A 20,999-nucleotide genomic window follows, 5' to 3' on the forward strand; every position below is an offset into this window, starting at 1 on the left:
CGCTAAGGACAACAGCGCAGGCGCAGCGCTCGTATGTCTCCACACTACGAGATGGTGCTGCCTTAGAGACGGACCAAATTCTGCTTCCGCCGATCTGCGTATTAATATGTAACGCAGCCAATGAGATTGCTGCTAACGTAGAACCTTTTCTCCTCACGGATCACACTCGCGCAGTGATACATGAACGCGCGAGGTATTATAACGAGTGTACAGACCTCCGATTAGTCAGTCCGCATTTGTCTGCACCAGTCTGTACCAGTCTATAGTCAAGTTTCAGTCTGCGCCTAATAAGAATATCATATTCCTGTACTTAGCCATGAAAATAAATGAATAGACACTTTGTCAAGTGTCAGAGATATATGAGATTAAGATTAACGTACCAAGACCAAAGGAACTTCAGATTGCCAATTGTAAACAGCATCCAGAATCAAGTTTGGTAAAGTCTATGCTTTTTATTATTTTAATAAATCTGTGTGAACATTAATCAAGTTCTGTTTAAAGTTGGTCACCGTCAATCTGCTACTCTAAGCGTGCAAGTGGCATTTCTATCGTCTGACCTAACGGCAGAAGATAAACACGCCACGATAAGACAACGAGACATATTGCTGACACTCGCCTACTTCGTTAGAGCGACAGGTCAAATAATCTGTTGGTGTGTGTACCGAAGGTCTTACAGTATGCAGACCACACTCTGCGAATAAAGTAAATACTGATATAATGTTGTTCAGGTACACCTTCCTCAGCCATCAATAGAAACATCAGCTTTTACACCTGTAAGGCTCTCTAATGGGAGAAACAGTTGACTGCAGGAAAGAAAACTAAACCATACATTTTCATAGTGTAGCACAGCATTTTTTGTCACATTCCGTTTTAACAGAAGACATGTACATTACTGTTTAAAGACTCTATAGCCCATGCCTGTCTGCATGCCTTTTTGAGTGTCATGTTAAAATTTGAAATAAATCGTTCAAGAATACTTCGATATTTTTCGTAACAATATTTCCCTGTTATATACTAATGGCCATTAAAATTGTTACACCAAGAAGCAAAGCATATCATAATTGGGTATTCATTGGACAAATATATTATACTAGAACTGACATGTCATTACATTTTCACGCAATTTGGGTGCATAGATCATGAGAAATCAGTACCCACGACAACCACCTCTGGCCGTAATAACGGCCTTGATACGCCTGGGCATTGAGTCAAACAGAGCTTGGATGGCGTGTAAAGGTACAGCTGACCATGCAGCTTCAACACGATACCACAGTTCATCAGGAGTAGTGACTGGCGTATTGTGATGAGCCAGTTGCTCGGCCACCATTGACCAGACGTTTTCAATTGATGAGAGAGCTGGAGAATTTGCTGGCCGGGGCAGCACTCGAACATTTTCTGTATCCAGAAAGGCCCGTACAGGACCTGCAACATGTGGTCGTGCATTATCCTGCTGAAATGTAGGGTCTGTCAGGGATCGAATAAAGGGTAGAGCCACGGGTCGTAACACATCTGAAATGTAACGGCCACTGTGCAAAGTGCCGTCAATGCGAACAAGAGGTGACCGAGACGTGTAACCAATGGCACCCCATACCATCACGCCGGGTGATACACCAGTATGGCGATGACGAATACATGCTTCGAACGTGCGTTCACCGCGATGTCGCCAAATACGGATGCGACCATCATGATGCTGGAAACAAAACCTGGATTCGTCCGAAAAAATGACGTTTTGTCATTCGTGAACCTAGGTTCGTCGTTGAGTACACCATCGCAGGCGCTCCTCTCTGTGATGAGCGTCAAGGGTGTCTGGACTGATAGTCCGTGCTGCTGCAAACGTCGTCGAACTGTTCGTGCAGATGGTTGTTGTCTTGCAAACGTCCCCATCGGTTGACTCAGGGATCGAGATGTGGCTGCACGATACGTTACAGCCGTGCGGATAAGATGCCTGTCATCTCGACTGCTAGTGATACGAGGCCGTTGGGATCCAGCACGGCGTTCCATATTACCCTCCGGAACGCACTGATTCCATATTCTGCTAACAGTCATTGGATCTCGACCAACGCGAGCAGCAATGTCGCGATACGATAAACCGGAATCGCGATAGGCTACAATTCGACCTTTATCAAAGTCGGAAACGTGATGGTACGCATTTCTCCTTCTTACACGAGGCATCACAACAACGTTTCAGCAGGTAACGCCGGTCAACTGCTGTTTGTGTATAAGAAATTGGTTCTAAAGTTTCTTCATGTCAGCACGTTGTAGATGTCGCCACCGGCGCCAACCTTGTGTGAATGCTCTGATAAGCTAATCATTTGCATATCACAGCATCTTCTTCCTGTCGGTTAAATTTTTCGTCTGTAGCACGTCATCTTCGTGGTGTAGCAATTTTAATGGCCAGTAGTGTAGTTTAATGTGGATTCTGGATCACATTGAAAATCGTCACTTTTCACATCAGCGAGGATTTACAGGGATCAAAGAAGTGATATATGGCACATAAAAATCATATGCTTCAACGGGAATCGATCACGAGGCCATTCGATGTGTAGTCTGGCATTTTACGACTGTGCTATTGCCCTACACCTTGTGCCCAAGATAAACACGCCTTCCCTGGAAAAGTTGTCTTGGTTCGGTTCACATGCTCTGAATATCGGTATAATAAGCTACCGGCATCTCCTACGATCGTTCTCCGAGTAAGAGAGACCGATGCAGCAGTGAGGTGGTTTAGCGCCGGAGACTGTTCGTCCTTGGCGCTTCGTGCGTGGCCATTGTAACGCAGCGTTTGCCAGCGCGCTTCTGTAACCACTTAACTTATTTTCATTCAGCGAGCAAGCGATAAATAAGAAGCAATTATCAACCGTGTGACAGGCTTTTAAACGCTGATTGATGCGTCATGGAAAAGATTCTTGATTACCTTCGGAAGTCCAGTTACACTAGTGCAGTGTAGCCTTTCCTTTTTTTCATGCCCAGTTATGTGATAAATAACATGCAGCACAGTTCGTGCTACAAAAGAAATCCTGTCTTTTTTAGCGTCAGAAACGATTACGACTCTTTCTCACGTTGATGGGCAGCTTGCAGCTTGTTCCCTGTAGTGAAGGAGCCATGTTGAACGTAACTAGGATCGACTTCAAATTTACTTCCGCATCTCCGACCACGATTGTTGTAAACTGAGGCTCATATTCTTGTAGGTAGATAAATTCTGTGTGACTTGCGCCTCCCGTGGGGTAGACCGTTCGCCGGGTGCAAGTCTTTCGATTTGACGCCACTTCGGCGACTTGCGCGTCGATGGGGATGAAATGATCATGGTTATGACAACACAACACCCAATCCCTGAGCGGAGAAAATCTCCGACTCAGTCGGGAATCGAACCCGGGCCCTTACGATTGACATTCTGTCGCGCTGACCACTGAGCGTTCTCGTAGTTAGGAAAAAAGAACTTCATGCACCCACCAAAAGTTTCAGTGATTTTGTGACGTGACTGTCACATATAGCACGTACTATTGTTTCATTTCCCTGTCATTATTGCTTGGTTATTTTATCGAAAGTAGTGCGCATATTTGCATGGGACGCAACACACTGAGATGACAAAAGACGTAGGATTGCGATATCCACATATACAGAGAGCGGTAGTATTGTGTTCTCGAGATACACTACTGGCCATTAAAATTGCTACACCACGAAGATGACGTGCTACAGCCGCGAAATTTAACCGACAGTAAGAAGATGCTGTGATATGCAAATGATTAGCTTTTCAGAGCATTCACACAAGGTTGGCGCCGGTGGCGACACATACAACGTCCTGACGTGAGGAAAGTTTCCAACCGATTTCTCATACACAAACAGCAGTTGATTGGCGTTGCCTGGTGAAACGTTGTTGTGATGGCTCGAGTAAGGATGAGAAATACGTACCATCACGTTTCCGACTTTGATAAAGGTCGGACTGTAGGCTATCGCGATTGCGGTTTATCGTATCGCGACATTGCTGCTCGCGTTGGTCGAGATCCAACGACTGTTAGCAGAATATGGAATCGGTGGGTTCAGGAGGGTAATACGGAACTACGTGCTGCATCCCAATGGCCTCGTATCACTAGCAGTCGAGATGACAGGTATCTTATCCGCATGGCTGTAACGGATCGTGCAGCCACGTCTCGATCCTTGAGTCAACAGATGGGGACGTTTGCAAGACAACAACCATCTGCGCGAACATTTCGACGACGTTTGCAAGCAGCATGGACTATCAGCTCGGAGACCGTGGCTGCGGTTACCCTTGACGCTGCATCACAGACAGGATCGCCTGCGATGGTGTACTCAACGACGAAGCTGGGGTGCATGAATGGCTAAACGTCATTTTTTCGGATGAATCCAAGTTCTGTTTACAGCATCACGATGGTCGCATCCGTGTTTGGCGACATCGCGGTGAACGCACATTGGAAGCGTGTACTCCTCATCGCCATACTGGCGTATCACCCGGTGTGATGGTATGGGGTGCCATTGGTTACACGTCTCGGTCACCTCTTGTTCGCATTGACGGCACTTTGAACAGTGGACGTTCCATTTCAGATGTGTTACGATCCATGGCTCTACCCTTCATCCGATCCCTGCGAAATCCTACATTTCAGCAGGATAATGCACGACCGCATGTTGCAGCTCTTGTGCAGGCCTTTCTGGATACAGAAAATGTTCGACTGCTGCCCTGGCCAGCACATTCTCCAGATCTCTCAGCAACTGAGAACGTTGGTGAATGGTGGCAGAGCAACTGTCTCGTCTCAATTCGCCAGGCACTATTCTTGATGAACTGTGGTATCGTGTTGAAGCTGCATGGGCAACTGTACTTGTACACGACATCCAAGCTCTGTTTGACTCAATGCCCAGGCGTATCAAGGCCTTTATTATGGGCAGTGGTTGTTCTGTGTACTGATTTCTCAGGATCTATGCACCCAAATTGCGCGAAAATGTAATCACATGTCAGTTCTACCATAATATATTTGTCCAATGAATACCTGTTTATCATCTGCATTTCTTCTTGGTGTAGTAATTTTAATCACCAGTAGTGTAAAACACGGCAGTGATTGGAGGAGCTGTCATTTGTACTCAGATGATTCGTGTGAAAAGCTTCCCGTCGGTCATTATGGCCCCACAGCGGGAAGTAAAAGATGCTGAAAGCGGAACGGTAGTTGCAGCTAGACACACCGGACATTTCATTTCGGAATCCATTATAGAATTCAATATTCCGAGAGCCACAGTGTAAAGAGTGTGCGGAGAATACCAAATTTCGGGCATTACCTCTCACCACGGACAACGTAATGGCCGACGGCTTTCACTTAACGACCGGGAGCAGCGTCGTTTGCGCAGAGTTGTCAGTGCTGACAGACAAGCAACACTGCGTGAAAGAACCCCAGAAATCAATGTCGGACGTACGACGAACGTATCCATTAGAACACTGTGGCGAAATTTGATGTTAATGGGTTATGGCAGCAGACGATGCACCCGAGTGCCTTTGCTAACATCACGACATCGCCTGCAGCGCCTCTTCTGGCCTCATGACCGTATCGGTTGGATCCTACACGGCTGGGAAACCGTAGCCTGGTCAGAAGAGTCACCAGTTCAGTTGGTAAGAGCTGGTGGCAGGGTTAGAGCGTAGCGCAGATCCCACGAAGCCATGGACCGAGGTTGTCAACAAGGCACAGTGCAAGCTGCTGATGGGTCGAGAACATTTTTGTCTGTGTTTACATCGAATGGACTGGGTCCTCTGTTATCTATAATCCATCTTGATTGTATAAAATGTGTATTCAAATGAAATGCTGCGTCTATGGACAGGTTACTCCTATAACAGAAATTGCAGATGTGAGGATGGTTCTAGAGGAACCGAAACCGGTCAGTTGAATAAACATTCTATGCAATCAAGACGGATTATAAATAACACTGGAAAAACTAGTGATTGCAGTTATCCCATCAGACATTATGCCTGTTTTTGCAAGAAATGGGTCCTCTGTTCCAACTGAAGCGATCATTGATTGTGAATGGTTATTTTCGGCTACTTGGAGACCGTTTTCAGCCATTAGCGGAATTCATGTTCCCAAACGACGTTGGAATATTTATTGATGGCAATGCGTCATGACACCAGGTCACAATTGCTCACCGTTTGAAGATCGTTCTGGGCAATTCTAGCTACTGATTTGGCCACTAAGACACTCGACAAATATGGCGTGAAATATTGAGTCCAGACGCCATATTTGTTTACAAATGTGACAGTACACATGTGATGTGTTACTACAGCCAAAAGAACCTGTGAGCACTGGAGGCAGTGGCACACTTTCCTCCAAAACATCGTAACACAACACACACACAAATGTCATACTAACTAATGTAAATCCACCCGGTGATGGAGGTTTAAACCTTCGAAACGCGTCGTGGAAATGAATAAAACGGTGACAGGTAACAGTAAACTTGTTGTTTCATTTAATGTCAATAACAGTCACGGTAAAGGCTAACGTAAAAATGTTCGCATTTAAATTTAAAATGAAAATGTCACCCCTACCATCATGCTTGCCGCAGGGATGTTGACCAACCTATTATGTGCGTTTTGTACACAAATATTGGGAATTTTCTGCTAGATGTCCCTTTCTTTCGTGATTTAATGTACTTGCAAGAGCACTGAGTCGTTTCCTCCATATGGAAGCGTAATTTTTTTGTTTTTTTAATACTTGCGATTTGAGGACGGAGAAGGAAGTTTGTGATATATTCGTCTCCTGGCTACCTCCATGGATGCGAAACGCCGCGCAGGGTAGCCGTGCGGTCTCAGGCGCCTTGTCACGGTTCGGGCGGCTCCCCCCGTCGGAGGTTCGAGTCCTCCCTCGGGCATGGCTGGGTGTTTTGTGTGCTGTCCTTAGCGTAAGTTAGTGTGTAAGCCTAGGGACCGATGAACTCAGCAGTTTTGTCCCGTAGGAACTTGCCACAAATGTCCAAAAATTACCAACTCGATGGGAAAAACCAAGTCCGCAGCTCGTGGTCGTGCGGTAGCGTTCTCGCTTCCCACGCCCGGGTTCCCGGGTTCGATTCCCGGCGGGGTCAGGGATTTTCTCTGCCTCGTGATGACTGGGTGTTGTGTCATGTCCTTAGGTTAGTTAGGTTTAAGTAGTTCTAAGTTCTAGGGGACTGATGACCATAGATGTTAAGTCCCATACTGCTCAGAGCCATTTGAACCATTTGGGAAAAACCAACCAGTTAAAACCGATACCGGTATTTTAGATCTGAATAAACGGTACTTTTCGGTATTTGTTTGGTCTCGATTATAACAGGTGATTTTATTTTTTGCTAATAAAGGGGTAAAAAACGAAAACATAAATTAGTCATAGCAGCACTGCTAAAATTTTTCGTTGTTAAAGAAACTCTTTTTCACGAACGAGCAATTTTTATTCGTTAAATTAGCGCTGCTTTGGAATATTACGTGGAAGACTCTGCAGGAGAGATGCTCAGTAGCTCGGTACGGGCTTTTGTTGAAGTTTCGAGAACATACCTTCACCGAGGAGTCAAGTAGTATGTTGCTTCCTCCTACGTATGTCTCGCGAAGAGACCATGAGGATAAAATCAGAGAGATTAGAGCCCACACAGAGGCATACCGACAATCCTTTCCACGAACAATACCAGACTGGAATAGAAGGAAGAACCGCTAGAGGTACTCAAGGTACCCTCCGCCAAACACCGTCAGGTGGCTTGCGGAGTATGGATGTAGATGTAGATTATAGACAATGCGGTAAAGCGATCATTGCTGGTTTAGTGAGAATGACGACAGAAACGAACAGCAAACACATGGCCCAAGAGTTGGTACAGCATTGCTGAGGCGGTAATGTACCTATTATAATGTGGCGTGGTCCTCAGACATTAGTTGTACTACAGAAAGGTACCATCCCTAGTGTGGGGGGACTGATGACCTCAGATGTTAAGTCCGATAGTGCTCAGAGCCATTTGAACCAGCACAATCCTCCATTTGCTTTTAAAAGTAGGGGTCGCACCAAACTCATGACATAACATAAGGAGAAAGCCCAAAACTTAACGGTTTATCGTACACTGAAGCGCCAAAGGAACTGGTATAGACATTTGTATTCAAATAAAGAGATAAGTAAATGGGCAGAATACGGCGCTGCGGTCGGCAACGCCTGTATCAGACAACAAGCGTCTGGCTCGCTTGTTAGATCGATTACTGCTGCTACGATCGCAGGTTATCAAAATTTAAGGGGGGTAGGATGTCAAACGGGCCGACTTGGAGCAGGAGAGGCACCACAGGACATTTTAATTTTTTACTGTCTATACTTTTACAAATAAATTCATAAAACTTTTTCAACACGACCAGGAAGGATTCAGGATTCCAACTCATAGCAATGTAAGTTCAAAAGTATAAGAAAATAATTTTTTTACGTGTGAAATTTCATCATTTTTTTCACTTACTGTTGGCTGCATTTGTTGCTATAGGTACCCTTTTCTTCACAACTAACAGAGTTTCTTCGATGAATTTTGCACAGCATACAAACCATACTTACAGGTGTATGAAACTCTAGAATTTATTTAATTAATGAAAAAATGAATGAGCTGTTACATTTTAAACTTCATGTTTAGAAAAAACTCAGATTTTGTGGTTAATTATCTCAATTTTTAGCAAAGTTTGTAATAGATTTGGAAAATTCTAGAGTTTCATACACCTGTAAGTATGGGTTGTATGCTGTGTAAAATTCATCGAAGAATCTCCCTTACTTATGAAGAAAAGTGTACCTATAGCAACGAATGCAGGCAATAATAAGTGAAAAAATGATGACATTTCACATGTAAAAAAAATATATTTTGTTATATTTCTGAACTTCCACTGCTATGAGCGTGAATCCTGAACCCTTCCTGGTCGTGCTGACAAAGTTTTATGAATTTATTTGTAAAAGTATAGACAGTAGAAAATAAAATGTCCTGTGGTGCCTCTCCTGCTCCAAGTCGGCCAGTTTGACGTCCTACCCCCCCTTAAGTGAGTTTTAACGTGGTGTTACAGTCGGCGCACAAGCGATGGCACATAGCACATCCGAGATGGCGATGAAGTGGGAATTTTCCCGTTCGACCATTTCACGAGTGTGCTGCGAATATCAGGAATCCGGTAAAACATCAAATCTCCGACATCGTTGCGACCGAGAAAAGATCCTCCAAGAACGGGACCAACGACGACTGAAGAGAATCGTTCAACGTGACAGAAGTGCAACTCTTCCGAAAAATAGTGCAGATCTGAATGCTGGGCCAACAACAAGTGTCAGCGTGCGAAACATCGTCGATCTGGGCTTTCGGAGCCGAAGGCCCACTCGTGTACTCTTGATGACTGCACGACACGAAGCGTTACGCCTCGCCTGGGCCAATCAACACCGACATTAGACTGTTGCTGACTAGAAACATGTTACATGATGAGTCTCGTTTCAAAGTGATTCGAGCGGATGGACGCGGACGGGTATGGAGACAACCTCATGAACCCATGGATCCTGGATGTCAGCAGGGGACTGTTCAAGCTGGTGGAGGCTCTGTAATAATGTGAGCGTGTGCAGTTGGAGTGAAATGGGATCCCTGATATCAGGTGACACATACATCAGCATCCTGTCTGATCACCTGCATCCATTGATGTCCATTTTGCCTTCCGACGGACTCGGCTAATTCCAACAGGACAATGCGACACCCCATACGTCCAGAATTGCTACAGACTGGCTCTAGGAACACTCTTCTGAGTTTAAATACTTCCACTAGCCACCAAACTCCTCAGCCATGAACATTATTGAAAATATCTGAGATGCCTTGCAACGTGTTATTCGGAAGAGATCACCCCCCTCGTACTCTTCCGTATTCGTCGACAGCCCCGCAGGATGCATGGTGTCAGTTCCCTCCAGCACTACTTCTGACATTATTCGAGTCCATGTCACATCGTCTGCGGCACTTTAGCTTGCTCGTGGGAGCCCTGCACCATATGAGGCAGGTGTGCCAGTTTCTTTGGCTCTTCAGTGTGGTTTTAGTTTTAGTCACTGACCAAAATTTTACTTCATCTTTGCAAATGTTTTGCTTGAACGCAATGTCTTTACTATCCTGATGCACGACACATAAATTTCGACCCCTCCTAACATACTCGCCCACAGTCCTTTATAATTCACTATTTTGTAATGCATTTATGTTTATTGCCTTCATTGGATTTATTTCACGCTTGCAGTTTACTAGCAGTTTCTGAAGTCTGCCTCATTTGTTGTGTTGCAGGCGAGATGGCTGTACTGTACCTGTTCACGAGGTACCGCTTCAACTGGAATGAAGTCGACTTCAGCATCTTCTCCACCTACAGCATGATCACCAACCTCATAGGTAAGAAGGCGGAAATCCAAACGTACTGTTGGTGTCAGTTAGAAGTCCTCCAAAGAGAAGTAACGGAAATGGAGCGTAAAGAAAGCCGAGTTCATGGTGTCCAGCTTGTACGTCGGAGAAACAATAAAGCATGTGAAGCAAGTTTTAGGAAAGATATAAAAATGCAAAGTGGATACATACCTATGATAAGAGTTGCAAACGTCATTGGACTCGTAGCCGAAAGCGAGGGAGACTCGTTCGAAGGAATGAGCATTTACATCAATATTCTGCAAGCCAGCTGACGGTGTGTGGCAGAGGGCACTTTTGATCCCACTAATTGATCACCCCTTCCCTATTCCATTTGCAAAAGGCGCGTGGGAAGACTTCGTAGCAGCTGAGGAGAGCTCCGCCTACCATCCTAAGGGAGCCATGGGTCTGATGATGGTTATGTATAAATAACCGAAACCGGTTACCTATGTCATTGAATCATAAATGGTGTGATCAAGACTGAACTTTAGTCAAAATATGATTGTCAGTAAGCTTCTGTATTACCTTTAATTCTAGAATTTCCATGTTGTGGTCATTTTGGGAGATGTGTGTGTGTGTGTGTGTGTGTGTGTGTGTGTGTGTGTGTGTGTGTGTGTGTGTGTGTGTGTGTGTGTGTCAGCAGATGGGCGGGGGGAGGGGGGTCGGGGGGGGGGGGCAGGTGGCGGAGGAATTAATATTTTGTCTTACTGGAATGAGCATCTCTGTTACGCTCTCGCGCCTCGAACAAGCGCATTTCTAAGCCACTTCTCTAGTCGTTGAGTTCATTCCCTTAAGATTCTTCCTACGAAGAATCTGCCTTTCTTAGCCGGTCACGGTGGCCGAGCGGTTCTAGGCGCTTCAGTCGGGAACCGCGCGACTGCTACGGTCGCAGGTTCGAATCCTGCATCGGGCATGGATGTGTGTGATGTCCTTAGGTTAGTTAGGTTTAAGTTGTTCTAAGTTCTAGGGGACTGATGACCACAGATGTTAATTCCCATAGTGCTCAGAATCATTTTGAACCATAAATAGTTTAGACAAGAAGAGAATACAAGCTTTCGAAATGTGGTGCTACAGAAGAATGCTGAAGATTAGATGGGTAGATCACATAACTAATGAGGAGGTATTGAATAAAATTGGAGAGAAGAGGAATTTGTGGCACAACTTGACTAGAAGATGGGATCGATTGGTGGGCCACATTCTGAGGCATCAAGGGATCACCAGTTTAGTATTGAAGGGCAGAGTGGAGGGTAAAAATCGTAGAGGGAGACCAAGAGATGAATACACTAAGCAGATTCAGAAGGCTGTAGGTTGCAATAGGTATTGGGAGATGAAGACGCTTGCACAGGATAGAGTAGCATCGAGAGCTGCATCAAACCAGTCTCAGGGCTGAAGACCACAACAACAACAATCCAAATAATTGCTCGCCACTGAAGTGGAAAATAATTGTCACCACTTGCCACGTGGATTTTTTAACATTACGGGCGGCACACTAACAGTTGCTTCCGTGAAACCTAAGCGATCCAGGACGGTGTACAGTCCTCGCAATGTCGCTTCCTATTTGTACCGAAAACATGAGTTTAGTTGGAGTCTGGCTGTGACGTAATCCGAGGCATCCCGTACTCCGGCGTTTGACTGACGTGAACCGTACGGTATCTGCGTGCGAAGTAATGCGTTTAGTAACAGCCTGCCTGTGACGTCATCCAAGGCAGCGCGTATTCCGGCCTTTGACTGACGCGGATCGTACAGTGGCTGGATGCTAAGTGAAGTCACTGCCTTTCAGTTCGCATTTATATAAGGACGCAGCGGATGGCCAAGGGAACATCTGCTGTCATCCGCTTTACGCCCCCGGTAGTAGCCTCTAAATGCCCGCTTTCTCGGACACAATATTTTATAACACTGTTTTGTATTAATTCAGTATCTTCGTAATTTTTGTATGAATGCAGTTAAGTTGGATATAATCACAGAAAAAAAATTAGCTCGTCAACATATAAACTTTACTGTCTAGTTCAAAGGGTTCAAATGGCTCTGAGCACTATGAGACTTAACTTCCGAGGTCATCAGTCCCTTGCTGTCTAGTATTTTTAGAAAGGAACTGACGGTAGAACATGATCTCTGAACTACAACTTTTATTTGGTATTACTTACACCCAGGCCTTGAAACTAGTTATAGCTCTGGTTCTTTTTTGTTTTACAATCGTATTGACCAACTAGGATCACGTTAACAGCTTCAGTTCCTCTTCTTCCTTTGTTGTTGTTTCCTATTTTTCCAGTACTCCCTCATTTTCTCTCCATGAAGCCTCTTCCTTTCTTCTGTCCATGTTGTTCCCGACTTTTTATGTCTTCTGCTTTGAAAGCCTTCCAAATTTAGTATTTTGTTTTTAAAACGGTTTCTTTCTGCTATTTCTGATACTTTGATCTTGTTTCTTTCAAGATCCTTACTTACTTCTGTAATCCATGCTATTGTCGCTTTCTTCTTCCAGAAATATAGGAGTATTTGTTTTGTAGTCTGTTTCCATCCATTCGGTAGAGATGTCCAAAAAAGGTTAATCTTCGTTTGGCCATTACTTCAGATATTTTCTCTATATTTTTGTAGATCTCCTCATTACTTCTTATTTTCCAACCATCTGCATTTTCCATTGCACCCATTATGTTTCTAATAAATCCTTCTTTCCAGTACCTCTAGTTTGTCCATCTTATAGTTCATCGTTAGGCATTCAGATCCATATAAACGTTCTGTTCGTACCACTGTGGTGTAGTGTTTTAGTTTTCTTTTTCTAGATACACATTTCTTGTTGTAAATATTTTTGGTCAACGCATATGCTCTTTCCATTTTGTTAATTCTTACATCTATTGCAGATTTTTCTAGTCCATTTTGTTGTACAGTTTCTCCAAGATATTTAAATTTATTTACTCGCTTTATTTTACCTATTTGTGTTTTTATGTATTTTGGCGCATTTTTTTTTAATTGGCCATGAATTTTGTTTTTTCAGCTGAAATTTTGAGACCAGTTCTGTTTGCTAATTTTTCCAGAATGTTTATTTGAGTAACTCCTTCTGTCAGGTTTTCTGAAAGTATTGCGAAATCATCCGCAAAAGCCAAGCAGTTTACCTTAATTCCATTTCTTTTCCTTCCTAGAGTTATTGGTTCAATTTTGTGATTTTTTTAGCTCCGAATTCCTGATCTGTTATTTAATAGGTTTCATCGTGTACTGTAATCGCAGTTTACCTTAATTCAATTTCTTTTCCTTCCTAGAGTTATTGGTTCAATTTTGTGATTTTTTAGCTCCGAATTCCTGGTCTGTTATTTAATAGGTTTCATCATGTACTGTAATCAGAACTTTCTAGCATTAATATAACAGACACTTAATCTACTACAAATAAGGATTTTTTGTTCCATATTTAGTTTTCAGTAAATTACTCGAAAACTATTAGAGGTAGCTCAGTGGGGTCACGTACTTACTAGCTTTGTGTTGAACTGAAGCGTCATACAAATTTTCGTATTTCTAAGTCTAGTATTTAGCGCCTTTAATTTTTCTTCAAAACCTGGATTATGACCAAAATATTCCTTTAATCACGTTGAGACTTGTATCAATTTATTTTGACATACATCCGCACATTATGTCCAGTTTTTGGCTATCTAGCTATATTATTTAGGGCAACGTATATTTTTCTTAAAACGATGTGTTTAGGGAAAGATCTTCGCCTGATCAATCTGAGATTTGTTTAAAAATTAATATACTAAAGCACATGCTGACAAAATTGGGAAAAGCAATTTTAATTTTTAATTTCATTCTTACATTATGGTGCAATACTTGTCTGCAACGCACAGACGCGTTATGGTGACGTAGCGCTACTAGCAGTGAACTGGGGTGAGTCTTTTCCTATATATTTGCAATATGTTGCATTTATTTACGTTCAGGGTCAATTGCTAAAGCCTACACCATTCATCAATCCTCTGATGGTCATTCTACAAATCAGTACAGTCTTCTGGCGTTGCTATTTTCTTACAGACAACCGCATTATCTACGAACAGTCTTAAAGAGCTTCCAACATTTTCTACTGTGCGGCTTGTCCCGGCGGAGGTTCTAGTCCTCCCTCGGGCGTGGGTGTGTGTGTTTGTCCTTACGATAATTTAGGTTAAGTAGTGTGTAAGCTTAGGAACTGATGACCTTAGCAGTTAACTCCCTTAAGATTTCACACACATTTGAACATTTTTTTTAACATTTTCTAGCTGATCATTTGTATACATAGTAAGCAGTAACAGTCGAATGACACTTCCTTGCAGTTCTCTGGAAATTATGTTTGCATTCTCGATACTGTTCCGTTACGAGCGAGGTGTCGAACTCTATCTGGAAGAAAGTCTCCAATTATGTTGCAAATCTGGTCCGATACTCGTTTAAGATTCTATTCTTTTTTTTTCACTAACCGGCAATGCGAGACGACTTAAATGGCTTCCTAACGTCAGTAAACACAGCACCAACTGCACCGCCGTTTTTTACAGCGCTATGGATCAGATGGAAGTACAAAACAATTGTTAATGTTTTCGTGGCCAGTTGTTGACAAATTGCTTATCAGCTACTGTCTCGAGTTCTTCGATGGATGTTAAATGTTTTTTCTGACGTTTCGCCAGCACGAGTGGCTGGCATTGTCGGAGCTTCACCCTCCATTGCTGGGGGTGAATTTGGTGAACTGTCGAGTTCCCGGTCGCGGATTACACGTACCTGGGGCGATGAAGTCCTAGGGTTTTTTCCGTGTTAAGTGTTGCCGCCGCGGTTCTCGTCTTGACACCTGCAACGGTTGTTCGCTGCAGCACGGAAATGCAGGATCTGTTCACCTTGAGACTTTCTTGTCGAAGCTATTGTCATGTCTGTGTATTTCTGTAGCTTCCCTGAACAAGCGGGTGTGACATCCCCTTTTTACCGCAAGAACTTCCGTATCGACTGAAAAGGAACTAAAAAATGTTGTAATTTAATCTCAAAGATACCAGAGGAATACCCTAAAAAACCTTTTTATCATTGAGAGACAAAGGACTAATTTCGAGATTCTTTTATTACTTCTAGTATTAACTACCTTTTTTGTTCTCATGTGCTGGCGTAAAGACGTACTGTATGGTTTCATCTTTATGTGTGTGTTAAATGAAGGTGTTAAACGATGAAAAATGTGTTTTGTAATTTCTGTCAAGATCAAGCCTAAATCCCATACCAATGGAGTACAAATTATTCCGTTAATTTCGAGAAGGCGAATTTTAGATCGAGGCGACGATCTTTAGGACGGCGCTGCTCAACAATAGAGGTACGTGATCGTGCTCACTACTCTCCTTTGGTGGCCGCTAAGATTGATTCCGATGTGTTTGTGCCGACACATTCAGAACCTGCAATCTTCCTTTTCGTATAAAAATACGAGTCCGATTGAAAAACAAATATTCTTAAATTTAAATAATTGCAATTCTTTTACCCAGGCCACGGGGAATGATAGAAAGTACATGCCTCTGCCCTGACTGTACGTTCGCAATCTCCGAGTGTGTTACGACGTAATTATTTTACACAAAAAAAAATTAAGATAGATCTTTCTCGTCAAACCGCAACCACTCGTACGCGAATGTACGTACCCTCTGAATGTGTCTAGTCAGTCGTGCGCATTGTTCTAAAGCTTTTCTGTTAATATTCTGTGGATTGCACCTCCGCAATTAATTTTTGTTTATGCCGCAAATGGCACTTCACGCGAAGTATTTATTACGCAAGTTTCAGGCTCCATTTAATGTCAAAAAATTCCGAAGTACGGCTGACTAAGCAAACCGCTACAATAATTTCATATCTCTACAACTACAATAACAAAAAACAATAACAAAAAACAAAAACAATAACACAGAGAGAGGGTACGTTACACGGCGAATATTAGTGTGTGGTCGGTCTCACAGACCGCGCGCTCCGCCATAGCCGATTTCTCCACCTGCCGCAACCTGCAACGCCACTTACGTGCGGTGACCTGGTGTCACACGCAGTCATTCCAACACAGACTTTTCCACATGTGTATGGAACGCGGTACATTCCCGACATTGCATCTAGGGCCCTTATCTTCTTTGACGATCTGAGACACTATTTGACCTTCTTTGTCAGTTTATAAATAACCCTTTTACGTCGTATTTGCGCAATATACGACCGACACTTTCCGCTAGTTTGCGAACCCATGGCAGATAGGCCGTACCAAACATTTGTTCTTCCGATGTGTCACTTCGCCGAGCGTTTGATTCTGTAACAGTTCTTATGTAACCGGTGGAGTACCCATTGCTTCTCAGAACCTTTTCTGGGTGTTGCATCACGCGTCCGAGGTGCTGTGGCTCACATATTCGTCTCGCTCCCGTTACGAGCGTGTTAATCATGCCTCTTTTCGTGGCTCGGGCGCGGGGAACTACAGTGGCAGTGCCAACGGAAAAGCCCTTGAACGCTATGACCGCACGTACTTACTCTGAAGCGCCGAAGAAACTGGTACAGCCTTGCGTATTCAAATGGTTCAAATGGCTCTAACCACTATGGGACTTAACATCTGAGATCATCAGTCCCCTAGACTACTTAAACCTAACTAACCTAAGGACATCACACACATCCATGCCTGAGGCAGGATTCGAACCAGCGACCGTAACAGCAGTGCGGTTCCGGACTGAAGCGCCTAGAACCGCTCGGCCATAGCGGCCGGCCATGCGTATTCAAATACAGAGATATGTCAACAGGCAGAATACGGCGCTGCGGTCGACAATACCTATATAAGACAACAAGTGTCTTGCGCAATTGTTAGATCAGTTACTGCTACTAAAATGGCAGGTTATCAAGATTTAAGTGAGTTTGAACGTCGTGTTATAGACGGCTCACGAGCGATGGGGGACGAGGTAGCGATGAAGTGAGGATTTTCCAGTAGGACCATTTCACGAGTGTACCGTGAGTATAAGGAATCCGGTAAAACATCAAATCTCCGACATCACTGAGGCTGGAAAAAGATCCTGCAAGAACGGCACCAACGACGACTGAAGAGAATCGTTCAACGTGACAGAAGTGCAACCCTTCCAGCCGGCCGCTTCGGCCGACCGGTTCTAGGCGCTTTAGTCCGGAACCGCGCTGCTCCTACGGTCGCAGGTTCGAATCCTGCCTCGGGCATGGATATGTGTGATGTCCTTAGGTTAGTTAGGTTTAAGTAGTTCTAAGTCTAGGGGACTGATCACCTCAGGTGGTAAGTCCCACAGTGCTTCGAGCCATTTGAGCCTCTTGCAACCCTTCTGCAAATTGCTGCACATTTCAATGCTGCGGCATCAACAAGTGTCGGCGTGGGAACCATTCAACGAAACATCATCGATATGGGGTTTCGGAGCCGAAAGGCCCCATTGTACCCTTGATGACTGCACGAGACAAGGCTTTTCGCCTCGCCTGGGCCCGTCAACACCGACATTGCACTGTTGATGACTGGAAACATGTTGCCTGATTCGAAGAGTCTCGTTTCGAATTGTATCGAGCCTATGGATACAACCCCATGAACCCATAGAACCTGCATGTCAACAGGGGACTGTTTAAGCCGGTGGAGGCTCTGTAACGGTGTGGGACGTGTGCAGTTGCAGTGATATGAGACCCTTGATACGTCTAGATACGACTCTGAGGTGACACGTACGTAAGTATCCTATCTGATCACCTGCATCCATTCATGCCCATTGTGCATTTCGACGAACTTGGGCAATTCCAGCAAGACAATGCGAGACCTCACACGTCCAGAATGGCTCCAGGAACTCTCTTCTGAGTTTAAACACTTCCGCTGGCCGCCAAACTCCCCAGACATGAACATTATTGAGCATATATAGGATATTTTGCAACGTGCTGTTCAGAAGAGATCTCCACCCCCTGTTACTCTTACGTATTTACGGACAGCCCTGCAGGATTCATGGTGTGAATTCCCTCCATCACTACTTCAGACATTAGTCGAGGCCATGCCACGTCGTGTTGCGGCACTTATGCGTGCTCGCAGGGCTCTTCAGTGTATATTCTGCGGTCGCCAACTCCACTCCAGTCTACCATCAGCAGTGGAGGGTGAAGCTCTGACAATGGCAGCCACTCGTGCCGGCGAAACGTCGCCAAACAATCGTCTGCCGAAGAACCCGAGACATAAGCAAACTGGCAATTTTTCAGAGCAAGCTGAGTATCGCAAGATCTCTGTTTGGGGTATCCCGTCGATTCTTAAAGAGGAAATGGACACTGGTGAATCAAAGGTTGTGACCACTACACATCGTGATTCTAAATCCCGTCCGGTGGGGTTTCAGGTACGTGGCGTCATAAGGAAAGTATGTAAGTGGAGACGAATGGGGAGTTATTCTAGCTACGATATAGGCATGAAATGGGGAAGTCTGTTGACATAAGCAGGTTGTTACCTTACAGTGCCTGATAAAGAGTATTTCTGAAATTGTGAAGCCAGCTAGGTGTTGTGTGCTAGTTGTGAAAGCATTTATGCAAAGTACGATACGATGCAATGTTGCAGTGCCTATGTTGTTCAGAAGTACGATCCAATATTCCCTGGGACTTGCACGCACGTGCAAACGAACAGACGCTGTAGCGACTACAGCTGTTGTCAAATACATGATACGTATTCGCAGTTGCAAATATGGTAAACGACCAGCTGTATGATGGAATGACGACAGTGAAAATTTGTGCTCGAACCCAGGTTTCCTGCTTGTCGCGAGGAGTTGCCGCAAGCTTAGGCTATCCGAGCATGTTTCACGGCCGGACCTTCGTATGTCATCGAGTGTGTGTCCACGACCAGCACTCGGCAGGCAAGCGACTTTCTGTTAAAATCTCTCCCCTGTGCTGAAATATAGATAACGGGTGAAAAAGTGCAGGTTACAGACACATGGTAGACGACCTATGGAAGTTTTGGGTTAGGCCATGAATCCCGCTCAGACAGCCTAATGGTAAGAAGAATGTTTGCGATAAGCAGGAAATGCAGGTTGGAGTCCTGGTCCGCTACAAATTTTCACTGTCGCCATTTTATCATACAGCTGATGCACGTCCCTGTTTGCAACTGCGAATATATTACATGTATTCTTGCACAGTGGTTGACGGGCGTCTGACCCGCGATTAGGCAGAAATGCTAGATATGTCAAGTTTGTGGCACATCTGGCAGCAGGGTGCAATGCTTGACCAGGCACAAGTGTTTCGGAGTGGACTGTTCAACACACTTAGCAGATGACTGCTACATGTACGAGGTGCATTCAAGTTCTAAGGCCTCCGATTTTTTTTTCTAATTAACTACTCACCCGAAATCGATGAAACTGGCGTTACTTCTCGACGTAATCGCCCTGCAGACGTACACATTTTTCACAACGCTGACGCCATGATTCCATGGCAGCGGCGAAGGCTTCTTTAGGAGTCTGTTTTGACCACTGGAAAATCACTGAGGCAATAGCAGCACGGCTGGTGAATGTGCGGCCACGGAGAGTGTCTTTCATTATTGGAAAAAGCCAAAAGTCACCAGGAGCCAGGTCAGGTGAGTAGGGAGCATGAAGAATCATTTCAAAGTTGTTATCACGAAGAAACTGTTGCGTAACGTTAGCTCGATGTGCGGGTGCGTTGTCTTGGTGAAACAGCACATGCGCAGCCCTTCCCAGACGTTTTTGTTGCAGTGCAGGAAGGAATTTGTTCTTCAAAACATTTTTGAAGGATGCACCTGTTACCATAGTGCCATTTGGAACGCAATGGGTAAGGATGACGCCCTCGCTGTCCCAGAACATGGACACCATCATTTTTTCAGCACTGGCAGTTACCCGAAATTTTTTTGGTGGCAGTGAATCTGTGTGCTTCCATTGAGCTGACTGGCGCTTTGCTTCTGGATTGAAAAATGGCATCCACGTCTCATCCATTGTCACAACCGACGAAAAGAAAGTCCCATTCATGCTGTCGTTGTGCGTCAACATTGCTTGGCAACATGCCACACGGGCAGCCGTGTGGTCGTCCGTCAGCATTCGTGGCACCCACCCGGATGACACTTTTCGCATTTTCAGGTCGTCATGCAGGATTGTGTGCACAGAACCCACAGAAATGCCAACTCTGGAGGCGATCTGTTCAACAGTCATTCGGCGATCCCCCAAAACAATTCTCTCCACTTTCTCGATCGTGTCGTCAGACCGGCTTGTGCGAGTCCGAGGTTGTTTCGGTTTGTTGTCACACGATGTTCTGCCTTCATTAAACTGTCGCACCCACGAACGCACTTTAGACACATCCATAACTCCATCACCACATGTCTCCTTCAACTGTCAATGAATTTCAATTGGTTTCACACCACGCAAAATCAGAAAACGAATGATTGCACGCTGTTCAAGTATGGAAAACGTCGCCATTTTAAGTATTTAAAACAGTTCTCATTCTCGCCGCTGGCGGTAAATTTCCATCTGCCGTACGGTGCTGCCATCTCTGGGACGTATTGACAATGAACGCGGCCTCATTTGAAAACAATGCGCATGTTTCTATCTCTTTCCAGTCTGGAGAAAAAAAATCAGAGGCCTTAGAACTTGAATGCACCTGGTACGCATGTCGACCCAGCGATAGCGTCAATTACGACTGGAGTGGACACGATCGAGATTGGACTGTGCACCCATGGAAACGCC

General features: G+C 44.6%; 1 protein-coding gene across 1 annotated transcript in view; it reads left to right on the plus strand.

Annotated features, from left to right (window-relative positions):
- LOC124719036 (solute carrier family 46 member 3-like) overlaps window positions 1-20,999 on the plus strand; it is a 364,910-nt gene that overhangs the window by 292,821 nt on the left and 51,090 nt on the right. The window contains exon 4 of the mRNA XM_047244704.1: window positions 10,261-10,362. Within this exon, the coding sequence (XP_047100660.1) occupies window positions 10,261-10,362 (102 nt within the window). The remainder of the gene's footprint in view (window positions 1-10,260; window positions 10,363-20,999) is intronic.

Source organism: Schistocerca piceifrons, chromosome 10 (genome assembly GCF_021461385.2).
Source record: "Schistocerca piceifrons isolate TAMUIC-IGC-003096 chromosome 10, iqSchPice1.1, whole genome shotgun sequence".
Lineage (NCBI taxonomy): Eukaryota > Metazoa > Arthropoda > Insecta > Orthoptera > Acrididae > Schistocerca > Schistocerca piceifrons.